Consider the following 15,458-nt stretch of genomic DNA (forward strand, 5'->3'; position numbering starts at 1 on the left):
GTGCAAATGCTGCCTGTAAGGTCAAGCTTAAAAACACAGAAATCGTGATTTATGCCAACAGTGGAAAAGTACTGAAAATTGTGAGCTGACCAATAATAAAAAAAAATGTCCACAGTTTGTTATAAAGAAATCATTTAATATAATTTCATAGATCAATATCTATATCACTTGCATAATACTGGTAAATGAGTAATACACCCCAAAGGGTGGTCTGCAGCATAACATTACCCTCCCCCCCCCCCCCTTTGTTACGACATATAAATGGCTGTATGATACAGATATGAAACACACTCATGTAGCAGGATAATGGAAAGTTTCCATGAGATAACAATGCAAATAGATTACTTCAAAAATCAGGAGGTTGTGCTTTATCACCGGTTATAATAATACCTTGTGAATGTCGAGGGCCTGTGATTTGTGCCAGCAAATAGCCCTTGTATGGAATGTCAAATTACTAACGTGTCATATACGAGGGGCGCCCAAAGGAAACAGGAATTCATTTATTAAAAGTAATCTTTATGTTTTGAAACTTTAATCTTCTTCTAAAGTTCCCTCCATTAGAGGACTTCTTCTAAGTTCCCTCCATTAGAGGACTTCTTCTAAGTTCCCTCCATTAGAGGACTTCTTCTAAGTTCCCTCCATTAGAGGACTTCTTCTAAAGTTCCATCCATTAGAGGACTTCTTCTAAGTTCCCTCCATTAGAGGACTTCTTCTAAGTTCCTTCTATTAGAGGACTTCTTTTAAGTTATCTCCATTAGAGGACCTCTTCTAAGCTCCCTCCATTAAAGGACCTCTTCTAAGTTCCCTCCATTAGAGGACTTTTTCTAAGTTTCCTCCATTAGAGGGCTTCTTCTAAGTTCCCTCCATTAGAGGGCTTCTTCTAAGTTCCCTCCATTAGAGGGCTTCTTCTAAGTTTCCTCCATTAGAGGGCTTCTTCTAAGTTCCCTCCATTAGAGGACTTCTTCTAAGTTCCCTCCATTAGAGGGCTTCTTCTAAGTTCCTTCTATTAGAGGACTTCTTCTAAGTTATCTCCATTAGAGGACTTCTTCTAAGTTCCCTCCATGCGAGGGCTTCTTCTAAGTTCCCTCCATTAAAGGACTTCTTTTAAGTTCCCTCCATGTGAGGCCTTCTTCTAAGTTCCCTTCGTTTAAGGACTTCTTCTAAGTTCCCTCCATTTGAAGTAATACATTTGTCCAAACTTTTTTTCCACTGCTCAAAGTATTTTTAAACTCATCGTTCATTGATGTCTTCTAGTACTTGTGCCGTTTCTTTGTTTCATCTCCTCAACATCAGCAAGACATTTTCCTTCGAGGTCTCTTTTAATCAAGGGAAATTATTTAAAAAGTCGTACAGAATGAGATTGGGTCAATATGGAGGGTGAGGCAGGGGTGTCAGGATGGTTTTCGTCAAAAATTGCTTAACACTCAGTGCTGTGTGGGTAGATGCATTATCATCATGGAAGAACCAGTCACCTGCTTCCCACAAATCAGGAAGTCTTCTCCGTACATCGTGACGCAACCTTTTCAAAACTTTCAATTAACTTTGGTTGACAGTTTGAGATTCCGAGTGCACTATCCATCTCACATCTAAGGAACCAATGAACATTGTTCACATGTTGATCGGATAAATTGGCCATCACAACACAGGGGAAAATCTTATTGAAAAATAAATCACTGGAGCCAAACACAACCTTCCCCAACAATGTTGGCTGGTATCCCGTCTCTGCAGACATTCACCTAGCAATAGAAGCCGGTACTAGTAACAGCCCACCCACCAGAAGAAGATTCCTGTTTCCTTTGGGTACCCCCACGTATAAATGAACTAACACCTCAGGTACAATGATACACAAATACATGCATGTTCTTATAAATGCAGGCGCCATATTGCTTTTCAGCTGCTATGGTGCTATAAGCGTTGACTAGACATGCTGAAAATAGTAGTTCTACCACTGCTGAAGGCCATTGCTTGCTCATGCTTCTCTTCAAACAATAGTTTAACAGTTGCTGTACTAAAAGCACCATGAATGAGTGAGTCCCTATAATTTGCCAAAGCAGGTCTAGAAAGGGGATATCTAGTTTTTAGTACAAAATAATGACTGAATAGCTCTTAAGTGTGTAAAATGTCTAGTGTATAGGATAGCTTTAGGCTAATAGATCACAGTTATCAGTAGTCACACCCTGGCCTGGTAACTTAGGGGGGCAAAGGCCCTTCTGCCATATGTAAAGACAGCAGTATTATATATGGCACATGGTAAGTAAGGGGCCTCGTTACCAATTTCCCTTGGTGCTCAAGTCATTGATACAACAGATAATGGGGAAGGCAAAAAGAACTCAATGCAACTTTGTATTACATGGTCATCAGCTCATTTAAAGGGGCGCCATATAATACTACATTTCCAGAATGTACTGCCACCCACAAAGTCCCCTAGTAGGAACAGCTAAATACCAGGAGGCCCAAGTATTTGCCCAAGCCATTTGCTTTAGAAAAGGAGTTTTAATGCCTCCAAAGTTTTATTCACTTGGGCGAGTTTTAGATCAGAGTTCTGTCTGAGTTTGTAACTGAGTAAATTCAGACAGAATCAATGGGGCTTTTCAGGCCAGCGGGTTTTTTTTTCCATGGCCAATGATCTGTATAAAAAAAAATCGCAGCATCTCCTTTTCTGGTCTGATTCACGAACAAGAGCAGGACATGCAATGTCCACTCTCCCACGCATCGGACAGAACATGAACAGAATCTTGGGTGCCACTATTACTGTGGCCTAATAAAATAACCCAGACAGAAACATTAACCCTTTTCAATCCAATTTTAAATTTAGGGTTCCCTAGGGGGCTTTATACAACCACGTCTTCTGTTGGCTAAAGCCAGGACTGTAGTATGTGACGCGCCGAAAATTCTCTTACTGCGGAGTAGCAGACAATATGCAGTAAGTATACCCTCTCAGACGTCTTCCTACATAGGAGCTGTATAGGCTTCAATTAGAATGTTCGACATTGGATTAGAAAGGGTTAAAAAGGGGTTGTCCGGTTACTGGACAATAGCACTGCCTGCATTAAAATAATAAACGGAGATATACTTACCCCTTAGCTGCATCAGCTGTGGTCCCGGTGATTGTTGTGACAGATGATGTCAGATGAAACAACATGACCACTGCAGCCAATAAGAGTCTGCAGTATCATGTTGCTGAACTCCTGGCACCATGGTGCTCAGGATGTGAATGCCGATGCCAAGAGAACGAATGGTGATGCTGCAGACTCTCATTGGCTGCACCAGGCACCTTATTTCTTGTGACATCATCTGTCACAACAATCACCGGGATCACAGTGAGGCTGCAGCGCTGGATCCCAGCAGCTGTGGAGGGGTAACTATATCTCAGTTTACTATTTTAATGCACGCAGCCCTATTGAAGCGGGGTTGTCCAGCAACTGGACAACCACTTTAAAACCTAAAATTCAAGGGGTGAAATCTACGGCAGATCCCCAACCGAAGCCACACCAAATAGAAGAAATGGTGTAAAATTTGCCACAGAATCTTCCGCCGCGGAAATTTCACTGTATTTCCGCTGTGATCTAGGGCAGGTTGATCTTGGACATGAACATTTGCTTTGTCTCCTTTGCTTATTCTCACTTACTAGAAGTTCAGCATTGCCCTATACAGGAAATGGTCAATGACTTTGCTTCAGTCCTGACACCTACCTCATTCTGAGAAACAGGGAACCCCTTGAAAGAACAACATGAGGTTGGTTTAGTCTTTATTTTTTTGTCTGGAGATTGACTTTAACAACAAAAGAGGCCTCATTCGAGCACCTATTAAAGAGGATGCACATTTGGACAGCCCCATCTTAGAATAAAACCTACATCTTTAAACCCGTGATTAGCTGTAAGCAGGCACTACAGGAAATCAATAGTATTAGACGGTACCTGTCCAAATAAATTGGCGACCATGAAATTCAGGACTATGTTGGAACTTTTTGCATTGGTTCTCTCCCAGTTCTCTCTATGATGTTGACATCGACATTGGTTGTCTTGATGTGACAAATATTTGGAACCTCAGTTTTATGTATTACTAAGTAATGCCCTCTGATAAACACTTAAACTCAAGTTATCACTAAAGATATTTGCTGGATAACCAGTAACCTTTTTACCTGCTATAAATGTGTAGTGGCGTCTATAGGAACCTCACCCGTTGTATACTTTGGTACCATTGTAAATTCAATAGCTGTATATGAGGTCAGCCTGCAGTATATGGTAGACTTTTTAATACACAGTTGATGTTTTCAGTATGTCTGACAATCTTAATTCATTCTGTACAATTAATTAAAAAAATAAAACAATATTTTTTTAAAAGCTAACGAGATGGAGACGGCACTACTGAGTGTCAGGAGAAGAGTTTTCAAGACTAGTACAAAAATAGTTTCCTTTAAGAAAGTCACAGTGAATAGCAGAAAGCTGGTGTACAGTTAACAGGCTGTAGAGAAGGTGATTGACTTGTGTGCTCAAGATCAATGTTACATAGCCATAAAGAGGAGGGAATAGGAAACGCAAAGTAGACAGAAATTTGGCAGCTTTTGGCCCACTATCTCAAGAACATATTATAGTTCATCATCGGTTGAGATAATCCTATACAGAGAAAATCAACTAAAACGAGTTGGTTCTGCCAAAACATTCACATTCTCACATTAATTTGCCATCGGCCACCAAGACCAAGAACCATTAATCATCATAGATAAATGCTGAAGAAATCCAACCTAGATGATCCATATAAGGAGCAATCCTTCAGGTAAAAAGTCCACCCAAAAATGTACTTAAATACATGAAATCAACTGTTTTAGCAAAATGGCAAAAACATTTATGTCTAATATTTATGAACAGAAACTCTTGGAGTAACCTCAGTCAAGAACTGAATTTAAGAATGGGCACTTATGACTAAGAGAGACAAACTATGACAATGAACTGTGACTATGAACCAGGACTGATACTTTCCAAAGAGCACTGTGGCCCGATTTGTCCCCAAATTTTTTCTCCCTAGATATTCGTGAATTCTGAACTTTGAATGTACCCTCAGCACTAGAGATGAGCAAACTCTTGAAAAGTTTGGCTTGGCCAGTTCACCAAACTTTTTCAAAAAGCTAAGTTTGGTCCAAATTAGTTCAAACCGAACCAGAAGTCCACCAAAACCCCTACAACTGATGTATAACACTATCTAAGGGCCATAAAGGGCTATAACACTCATTATCAGCTCCTTAGCCATTTCTCTCAATTGAAGTGCCACAATCTTAATCAGGAACACAGAATTAGTTTGGTTCTGCAATTACTCAATAACTGATCTATAGACTTACATACTCATGTATTGTCATTTATATTAACTAATACATTTGATTACTATAGACGAAGGGAACCCAACTGAAAAGCATTTGATGATCGATTGGGCCATTTTCCATTAATTTTTGGCCATTATCAAATATATGAAAACTCATTGGAAATATGCAATAGATTGATCACAGAGGATTATTTAGAGGTTCAAAGTAAAAATATTTATAAATATTCAGTGGTCAGGGACATAACTACAAGTCGAAGTGCCCCATGGCAAAATCAGATGAGCTCTCACTAGCTTAATAACAAACCAACCCTTCAAAAAATGGACAGCGCTCCAATCAAAGATGTATAGTACCAGGAGTAAGTAGTACTCACCTGGTGTGACCGGTGGCACCCCAAATAGGGACCAGCTTCACACCCAGAAGCCAAAACAGTGTATTAAATAAATGATCAATGAATCATAACAGACCTTTGTCCTAATTGGACATCTCCCAGAAGAGCATGGATGCAACTCCGCAAAACCAGTGGTCCTCAGTGGAAGGAATCAAGCCAGAGAAAAAGAACAAGGATTCAAGCGCTCAAGGGTACCAAAAGATAAAGGATTACTACTATGAACATGACAAATATGAGTAGGTGGAGGGGGCAACAGGTACTCCTAGCTGCCCCTTTCCAGGTCTGCACTTCAGATATCAATCTCTCCAAAACCAACAGATTAACTATAGCCGTTAGGGACACTGGATACAGTGGTAGTTTATTGGAAGGAACCACGTTGTATTTCATTGATATATATATGTGGATCTAATAAACTACCACTCTATCTAGTGTCCATGGTGGGTATCGGTCATCTATCAATTTAGGAAAGATTGATATCTGAAGTGTGGTTCTGAAAGGGGGCAGCTATAGGATAGGTCATCAATAGTATTTGCCCAGAAAACTCCTTCTAGATTACCCACTGTAGCACTCTTGAGCACTGGTATTTTTGTTCTTTCTTGACACTTTAATAATAGGGAACTCAAACAGCAGGAAAAGTAGTTATAATGAAAGTTATGCATAGTAGCGCCATATATCAGAAAACCCACATAGTAATGCTGGATAGTAGAAAGCCGCCGACTTGGTATTCCCTACAAAGCAGTATAATGTTCTTGCACCTGAGTGGACCCCTCAACCCCTGGGCCCCATAGCTGCTGCAACGGCCTCTACAGCCTCTATGGCTATGTACACCTTTGATATTGGGAATATTTCTTTCTTTACAGAAATTAGCTATTTTACTCACAGAAAAGTGAATGGAAAAAGCTACTGTATTAGTGACATTGATGGAATACAAGAGGGTCTGAAGATATGTCATCATGTCATTTGGTGTTCTCAGCTCAGTTTCCAGTCTTGTCCATTAGTTCAACAATTGTGGCATGTGGAAATTTCTATTTCATTAGATGCCGGATTAGAGTAAATTAATGGTTTGATCTTTGAAAACGGTAAAATTACACTGAGTTAGACCTAATGCTGGTTCTGCGGGGGCGGTACCGGGTGCACAGAATCAAAGAATACCAAGGAGAGATTCCCTGTGGCATGCTTTGACCAAATTTTCCAGGAATGTTGTTTTAAATATTTTTGAAGGCCTAGAAATCAAACAAAATGTGAAACATTTTCCTACTTTGTGGCAAGAGATATAAACTGTAATTGCACGAGAATGGCACTTGATGCTATTTCTAAGAAGACTAAGGAAGCAGCATTTCACCTCAGTGACATAACATATTGTCACAAAGCAGGTGCTATATAACATAGTTGTATCAGAAACAGCCCTAATTTCTAGCTAATAGCGAAGCACCCTGTGATATGCACAGGGCCATTCCCTAACAGAGAAGTAAAAATTGTAAGTGTAGAACAATCCAAAGCAACCAATCAGATGTTAGACTTCATCAGTCTTGTGCAAATTCCAATGTTAGAAGCAAATACATCATTAGTTGCAGTGGGTTAGCGCCCATCTCGATCATTTGAAAATATCCCGTAAAGTGTCTGTAATGATATCTGTATTCCATGTTTTCTCTCCAAATAGTTGAGTTTTGTACCATGTAGGAGGGGTTCACTCACAGTCCACACAGATCCAGTTGTGTTTTCACAAGCACACACTTGTGACTTCCCGTTTCACTTGACCCACAGCAGCAGTTTGGTGTTGAATTTGAAGTGTTGTTCCAATGGTCCAAGTTCTTCTAATACCATTATAACTCATTGGGATAGAACCCAAGTTTGGCAGATGACATCTCACGTCGAAGTCTCATAATTTCCCAGAATATCAGCTCCGCTGCACAAGTGGAAAGTAAGGGCTTTAAAATTTGCTTTGTGCAATAAAAAACCAAAATAATACAACCAAGAGGTATAAAAAAAACTGCCATTTTAGTTGTAAAAAAAACCCATACACATTAGACTTTAGTTGTCCAGACCAGCCAACAACAATGGAATCAGAAGAGTCACTAATGTCTATGAGGGCAGCTCAACTTTCCCTTGATAGATGAGCCCCAGGAAAAATAGGATCAGGCATATTGAATTTTGATGCCTGATCCTTCCTTTTGCTCCTCAGGATATAACAAAACAGGAGAGCTGTCTGGCTGCAGTTTACCTCCCTATACCCATGAACGTTCGGTCAAGCCAAATGTTCATGTCTATGGGGCAGCCAGGGGAAACAGCTCTTAGATTAACGATTGCTTGTTCAACCATTGTTGGATGTGTATGGGCAGCTTTAGTGTGGAACCTTTGGGGACACTGTAATGCATTATGAAATTATCTTATGATCAGCACTCTGATATATAACTACTACCTAAGTCATTGCCTTTAGAAGCAAAAATGGGTTTAGGAGAGAGCAGATGAGGTTCTTGCACCCCAGGGCTACACCCAAGCAGCTCCTTCAAATGCAGGCCTCAATTACCACTTCACGGAGAAGGAGACACTGACCAGTTCTGCTGGTAAACCAGAAAGAGAGAGACGGCATTTCAAAACCTGCAGTCCCTCCTCCGACTCAGCGCTGCCTGATCTGCTCCTTAAGTTAATTGGGCAGTCAATAAAGACATTAGTTATTGTTCTGGAGCAACCATTCATGCCTAAAATGGTCTGTACCAGTCCGTCCACTAACCACCGTGCTGCATATATCTTACTGCGGGGAGGGATGGAACAAGATAGTTCCTGCAGGACATCCTGAGTTGCACCCATGCCGTACTAACTGTTGTCCCCACTATCACCCTTGCCCAACAGGCCTATCCCAAGACTTGTCTTCAGTTGTGTGCTGTCCATGGAGACTTTAGAGGGACTGTGCAAATTTTGCAGTCTGTACTCTGCTGTCGGCACACATAAGGCAACAGCAGGGAATTGTGTTTTCTCAGTGCTGATGTAGACTGACCATCTGAGTATTTGGGTACCGCCCGAGGACCTATGGCTCCATACACAATTTTGACACCACTTGCAAAAAGAAATGCAGGTGATATATGCTCCTCAAATGCAATTTATAACCCTAAACCAAGTGTATGTTGGATATAGTTGTGGGTAAGTGGTCTATAGCCCTTAAAGGGATTGTCTGGGATTTTAAAAAAAATGGTCACAAGCAGGAAGCATAAAATAAAGAAACAACCTATGCTCACTCGTTATATGCCCACTGGCCCCAGTGCAGCAGCTCCAGTGGTCCCTACGAGTCCTGCAGCGATGACGTCATGTCCATCATTCACCTCTGCAGACAATTACTACCCTCAGTAGTCATGTGGCAAATAGGCACGTGTCACTACTGAGGTCAATGATTGATTGCAGTGGTCATGTGAATGATGGAGCGATGGCGCTGGAGGACATTTCACATTTTTTGTGAACGACTATCACTTGCTATGCACACACCACTCTCTTTACTTTGTGCTATTTCCCCATGTTTTTCCCCATTATTTTAGTAATAATATTCATGTACAGATTATACAAACTGCATTGAAGGCCACTTACTGTCCTGGCGTACCAGACCTTGCTGTATGTAACGGATGTAAGTGAAGAAATTGCAGACTGCAGTTATCTGTAGGAGAAAAAGGGGGCACATGTGAGAAGCCAGAATGTAGCATACGTAGACGAAGAGGGGGCACCATAGCACAGATTAAAGTGGAGCCCCCATCTGGAACTGGTTAAAACCACCACACACCTATTCACATGGGACAGGAGGAATTGGTGAGTCTTAACATTTTTGGTAACCGATGATAATTCATAAATCTCTATATAATAACATACCTGTGTGTGTTTACCAAGGGAAATGTGGATAAAAGTTAAAAAGCAAAGTCTTCTGGCACACAAGGATCGAAATGTAACTTTTCTGTAACTCAGCACTTACCCTGTACCGGCAGGACGGTGAGATGAAGTAATAATTTCCAGAGTCTCCCAGCTTAATGCGGTGGCGGCATGAACGTGACAAACCACTGAGTGCACATTTCCTAAAATTAAATGGGTTAATGGAAAGGTAAGATTCTAGATAGGTGTTAAGTCAAGCAATGAGATGATCATGCAACTTAAGGGGGACTCCTATAAAAACTGAATTTCTGATTGTGGTCCCTAATGTATATTTGTTGTTTGAGCTGTGGTCTTATTTTATGGATAATGCTGACCCTCCAAGAGTACAAATTTGAGCATTACAATGCCAATTCTGCGGTCTGTCCTGTGGTCTGTGGTCTTTAAATATGCCAATGCCTCTAACCATGGATGTCCCAATTCTTCTAACTAGGTGACATACATGGTGAAGAAGGAGCCACCGACTGATGATTGTGAAAAATATATATTGTACCTGTTTCTGATGTCAAGGTACAGGCAGGGGCGTAACTAAAGAGGGTGCAGGGGATGCGGTTGCACCCGGGCCCAGGAGCCTTAGGGGGCCCATAAAGCCTCTCTTCTCCATATAGGCAGCCCAGTACTATGAGTAAAGTATTATAGTTGGGGTCCCTGTTACAGGTTTTGCATTGGGGCCCAGAAGCTTCAAGGTATGCCTCTGTACAGCATGGTTCAGGTATGGGTATTGGTACAGATACAGATAGAGGAGGGGGGGGGGCAGCTCACCTTTTGCATCAGGGCCCCTGAGCCTTTAGTTACGCACCTGGGTACAGGATAATATCACTGCCTTCATTCTATACTGTTCTAACTCCACTTTTGGCCAATTTTTTGTTAAAAAGACAACTGTGTTCTTACTCCCATTGCTTACGAGGAGACAGTATTGTGTAAGCTCGGATTGTATATCTATGAGGCACACTGATCATTTCATTTTGCTGTACCTCTCCAGCATACCGTATCGTTTGAGCCATAGTGTTCTACCTCCTCACAAAATAAGGTCCAATTTAGAAAAAGTCATTTTACGGTCAGATGTTTGCATCTAACAGAACTGAAATTCTTTGATGTCAGTGCCAATACTAGAGTTCTTGTGCGAAGATAATCATAAAGTGAAGATTACTGAAAAAAGTTCCAAGAACCCGGGCATAGCAATGTACAGGAGGAGGACGCTGGAAAGAGCATTACATTTTAAATACATAGCCCATTAGCTGTATACAGAATGCTCATCAATGCTCAACGGCTAAATGGAAATATGTTGGGGTTCAGCTGAAGTCTCAGGATTTTTACAATTACAAAACCGTGATCCAATTTGCATCTTGCCAAAAAGTTCTGTATAAACAAACCAAACAGATAGTCTCTACAAAAACTTGTCCAAGACAAGAGGGTTCGGAATTCCAGAAGGTCAGCTTTGTGAATCCAATAAAAACGAGATGAGGAATTATAGAAAATGTTCCTCCAATTGCAAAGCTGAACAGTAAGAAACCCAAAGTCAATAAACTAAAAGTGAAACATTAAGAACCTCGGCAAAGACTTTTCAAGAGGGCACGGGGCATGTGGAGAGGCTCTACTGAAGAGAACATTACTGGTAACACTTGTGTAACGATGTGTAACTCACATATAAAGAGTGCCTTTGTATACAAGTCCTCAGTTACAGATTTAAATCTCTTTCAGAACGTCCTTATTGAACTTATTACATCAAATAGTAAATACCAAAAGTTGGAACACGTTTCGTTCTGTAACAATTCAAGCGGTTAGAATAGTGTTCTAACTCCAAGCCAACTACTATGTTAACATTGGAAATAACCCTTAATAATGTAAGCCTAATGTACGGACACATCTTTCTTTAGCTTGACTCTTATGGTATCTACACGGTGTGATTATCACCCGAGTGCCGTGCTGATATGTTTGACCCTACAAGCATTCAAGGTGCCGGCATGAAAATTTTGCAAACCAGGAGTTAGAACACTATGGAACTAAGTCAGCAATATGGTAATATACATAGTACTGTAGTATTGCCTGAGGTATAGATAAAACTGGCCATATTATGTAGAATGACTATTCCATGGACCACAAGGTAAGTGTGTAGCTGTTTGTGCCATGTAGCCATACAGTTATGCTTAAAGACATAGAAGACCATCAGCATGGGTGAGCAATTTAGACTATAGGCAGTCTTTAATATGGTTAGTCAAGATTGTAGGAAAGCTCAGAAAATGTATTGTAAAGTCATGAAGGTGGGGAAATGCCTCTCACTTTAACATATGGACCTCTCACCCATACAGCAGGAAGTTATTTGGTGTGTTTAGATAATACATAGCCTATTACATTACTGCAGGGGGCCATGTTCTTTGGCTAAGCCACACTAATTCTTTCAAAATGAGGTAAGTGTGGTATAAAATTCTAAAAATCACAACGTTTTTGCGCAAAAAAATTGTGTATTAAAATGTGCTACTTTTGACACAGGATTTAGAGTCCTGGGTCAGAAAAACGAGCTCTAACTGCGATAACTATATATTAACCCTTTGCAATCCAATTTTGGATGCAGGGTTTCCTAGGGGGCTTTCTCTTTCTGCCATTATACAATGGCGCCATCTGCTGGCTAGAGCCAGTACTGCGGTATGTGACATGCTGGAGAGGCCCCAGACAACAGAGTGGCCAGTAATATACAGTAAGAATACCCTGCCGGACGTCTTCCGACATCGGAGCTGTACAGCCTTCAATCAGAATGTCTTTAGACATCAGACAGTGGATTGGAAAGGGTTAACTATATATGAAGACATTAATCAGCACAGAATGTTTGACCTATTTAGACTTTAAAATAGTTGTGGCGTAAATAATTAGTCTGGAACAACAAAGCGATTGTTTCAATTCGAAATTCGATGAGTCAGTCGTGAAATTTATTGGACATGCTTTCACAGCAGATTATGATGATCACTCCTATGTTCATCGTATTTAATGCCAATAGGAAGGGAACCTATAGGAAACTCTCTTGGCACTAAACACTATGGGACACATTTATAAAAAATTTTAACGCCAGCTTCTTTGTGTTACGAAAATCACAACATTTAGAGCAAGTTTTACTTGTGCTAAAAGTTTGTGCCTTTGGCTCCTTCATGTCACTTACCCCAAAAGAGGCCTGGTTTCTCAGGGGAAGGGGGGGTGGCCACCCCGGATTGACATATTTTTATATAATTTATGTCAGAAACTGGTGTAAATTTTACCAGAAAGCTACACCACCTCCTAGCTGGCATAAATTTCAGTGTAGGCGCACAGATGAGCCGAGATGCACCCAATATATGAAGAGGCATGCGTTGTTTGAAATGCCAATCTTATACATTTCCCCCATAAGTATCCAAACCAAAATGATAATTATTACACTTGTACAGTTACATGTTCTCCATGACTAGTGGAAAGCAATTATTTAATCTGTGTATGGTGGGATATACTGGCAACCAAACGTCTATCGGGACTGCTAGATCTTCATGAAATATTTGATGGGCTGCACCTGTATTTGCCATTTTTTGCAGTCATCGGTACAAGCACCACCCAGCAATTAGTGGTAAAACACATGAGCACCATGTACGGGCACCCATACAGTTACCATTCCCTTGCCTCTATAGAATGAATTAATCAAGAATTTGAGGAGTTATCGATCTTAATCATCAGCAAAAAGTTTTTTTTACTGAAGTCTACAAAAAGCTGATATAAGACTAGAGTTTGTTCTGTGCAGCAACTGGATCTGTATCATAGGGAAGGCTAAATGGGCAACTGGCCAGGGCCCTCCATCTCTTAGGGTTCTTGGATGGAGCAATTTGCTTAAGTAGATGAGCGCTGATTAACTAAATGACTGCCCATCTACCAACCTTTACATGGGTTGAGTGAGGCTCTAGTAGGGAGCAAACGATTGTTCATCCCTATAGAACTGTCATTGGTCGGCTGCACATCTTCCCGCTTACACTCACTAATTGCTTGTCCTTTTACATGGCCTGACAATCAGGCAAATGAACACTCATTTGAATGTTTTTGCCCAATTATTGGGCCAAGTAGTAGGCACTTTAGGACTTCCATGTCCTAATTCCCTCAAGTTTTTCCCAGCAGCAAAGGGAACCTCTCACTGGGTTCATGCTGTTTAAATCACGCACGAACCCAAGACAGATATGCTCATTGGCCCCATGTGTATATCATTCTAAAATGCTGCACCATTTCAGAATATAAACAGTTTGAAGTTTAACTCAGAACGGACCTCCGAGTCCAAGAGATGGATCTTACTGGTCTATCCCCGCTTCCAGAATGTTGACTGACCAGTCTCACCCCTTTTATGTATAGGGAAAGAGCTGCCGGTCTACATGCTGCAGGTAGACATAGGCCAGCATGGCCCACTTGTTTGACTCGGAGTTCCGTTCTGAGTCAAACTTTGAAATGTGTTTATTCCAAAATGTTGCAGTGTTTCAGAATAACACATTCAAGGGGGCAATAGGCATACCTGTCCCAGATTAAGGTTACCAATGCACTCATAGTATTAGAAGATCGCCCTAATGCCAGAAGCATGCATGTAAACTGTCAGAGTGCATAGAGAAAAGTACAAATTAGTCTTGCAGCCAGAACTCCCACAAAGTAAATGCACCCTATTAGTTACTGGATTAGAAGCAATCAGAAAAGCCATTCTTTGATTAACACAGCTCATCAGATTAATAAAGGTTTCCTTTCTGAACTTACATTAAAACCTCCACCCGACTCCCACTGAAAGGAAAAAACAGAAAGAAAAATATGGCAATGGTCAGCAGTAGACTACATGATTCAACTATAATGGACTCGGGGCGTAACTCTAGGGGTGTTGAGGTAGCAGTTGCACCAGGACCATAGTTTATGAGACCAAGATGGTGCAAAGACCTCTTCGGCATATAAGACAAGAGTATTATAAATGGCGCATGCTAGGTAGGAACCTTGGGGACTTGAGCTTCATCTAAGCATTACTTAGATCTTATGATTTGTCTATCTAGTCAAGAAGCATTTACCTAGGGCCTCCACGTTCCACAGCTGATGCCTTCACCACGGGTAGAGTCGGCTGCGTCACAGGTTCTACTGATAAAGTGTTATCTTCTACGGCAACGAGAACCTGCTCTGACAACTGGGAAAAGGCAAAACATAAAATGCATCACTTCTATCTCAAGAACATTTTCACACTAATATAAATGGACAAACCATACACTGATTATATTGCTTGGGGCATCAAGCCAAGCAAGAGGTTTGGCCACTAGGTGTCCATTTATGAAGGGAAGACTGAAATGTTGTTCCATGTACCTACGAGTCAAGTATGATATTGGGTCTAAAAACTTCCCCTCACCTCCTTTTTTGCAAAGTCCAGGCATGGTTTAATATCCTCTTGGTAGATACGGCACAAAAAGGGGCAGCATTTGTCAAGCGTCGGGTTCTCCTTCCATTCCATAAATTCAGAGTATAAAATGGTGTCCACCTGAAGCAGAACATCATATTCTGTAATGTCCATAACAGGCCTATTTTGCTAATATATTGTACTGTATGTGATCACAGGAAACAGAGTGCGTTTTTAAATAATTTTTTTCCAGAATTTTACTACTGATGACCTAGCCACAGGATAGGTAATCAAGAGTTGATCGGCAGGTGTTCGCTGCTCAGGATCCTGGCTAATTAGCTGTTATTGGGCCAGCTGTCATGGCAGACAGAGATGGAAGCAGACAGCTCTGTCCATAGTGCAGTGGTCAAGTTTGGTAATGCAGGAACAGCTCTCATTGAATTCAATAGGGGGTGCGCCTGCAGTACCAATTCGGGCCACTGTACTAC

The 15,458-nt window shown here is 41.0% G+C and overlaps 1 protein-coding gene across 3 annotated transcripts in view; it reads right to left on the reverse strand.

Moving 5' to 3' along the window:
- Nucleotides 1-115: 115 nt before the first annotated feature.
- Nucleotides 116-15,458, reverse strand: part of RAB3IL1 (RAB3A interacting protein like 1) — a 43,517-nt gene continuing 28,174 nt past the window's right edge. Inside the window, exons 6-11 of one of the 3 annotated variants that reach the window (XM_066583162.1) lie at nt 14,983-15,111; nt 14,654-14,766; nt 14,355-14,378; nt 9,658-9,757; nt 9,282-9,348; nt 116-7,611 (exon numbers count right to left, since the gene is read on the reverse strand). In XM_066583162.1, the coding sequence (XP_066439259.1) occupies nt 7,529-7,611; nt 9,282-9,348; nt 9,658-9,757; nt 14,355-14,378; nt 14,654-14,766; nt 14,983-15,111 (516 nt within the window). In that variant the 3' untranslated portion in view covers nt 116-7,528. Of the gene's footprint in view, nt 7,612-9,281; nt 9,349-9,657; nt 9,758-14,354; nt 14,379-14,653; nt 14,767-14,982; nt 15,112-15,458 lie in introns of those variants that run through there. The other 2 variants (XM_066583163.1, XM_066583164.1) reach the window with 2 other exon arrangements.

This window comes from Eleutherodactylus coqui, chromosome 11 (assembly GCF_035609145.1).
Source record: "Eleutherodactylus coqui strain aEleCoq1 chromosome 11, aEleCoq1.hap1, whole genome shotgun sequence".
Lineage (NCBI taxonomy): Eukaryota > Metazoa > Chordata > Amphibia > Anura > Eleutherodactylidae > Eleutherodactylus > Eleutherodactylus coqui.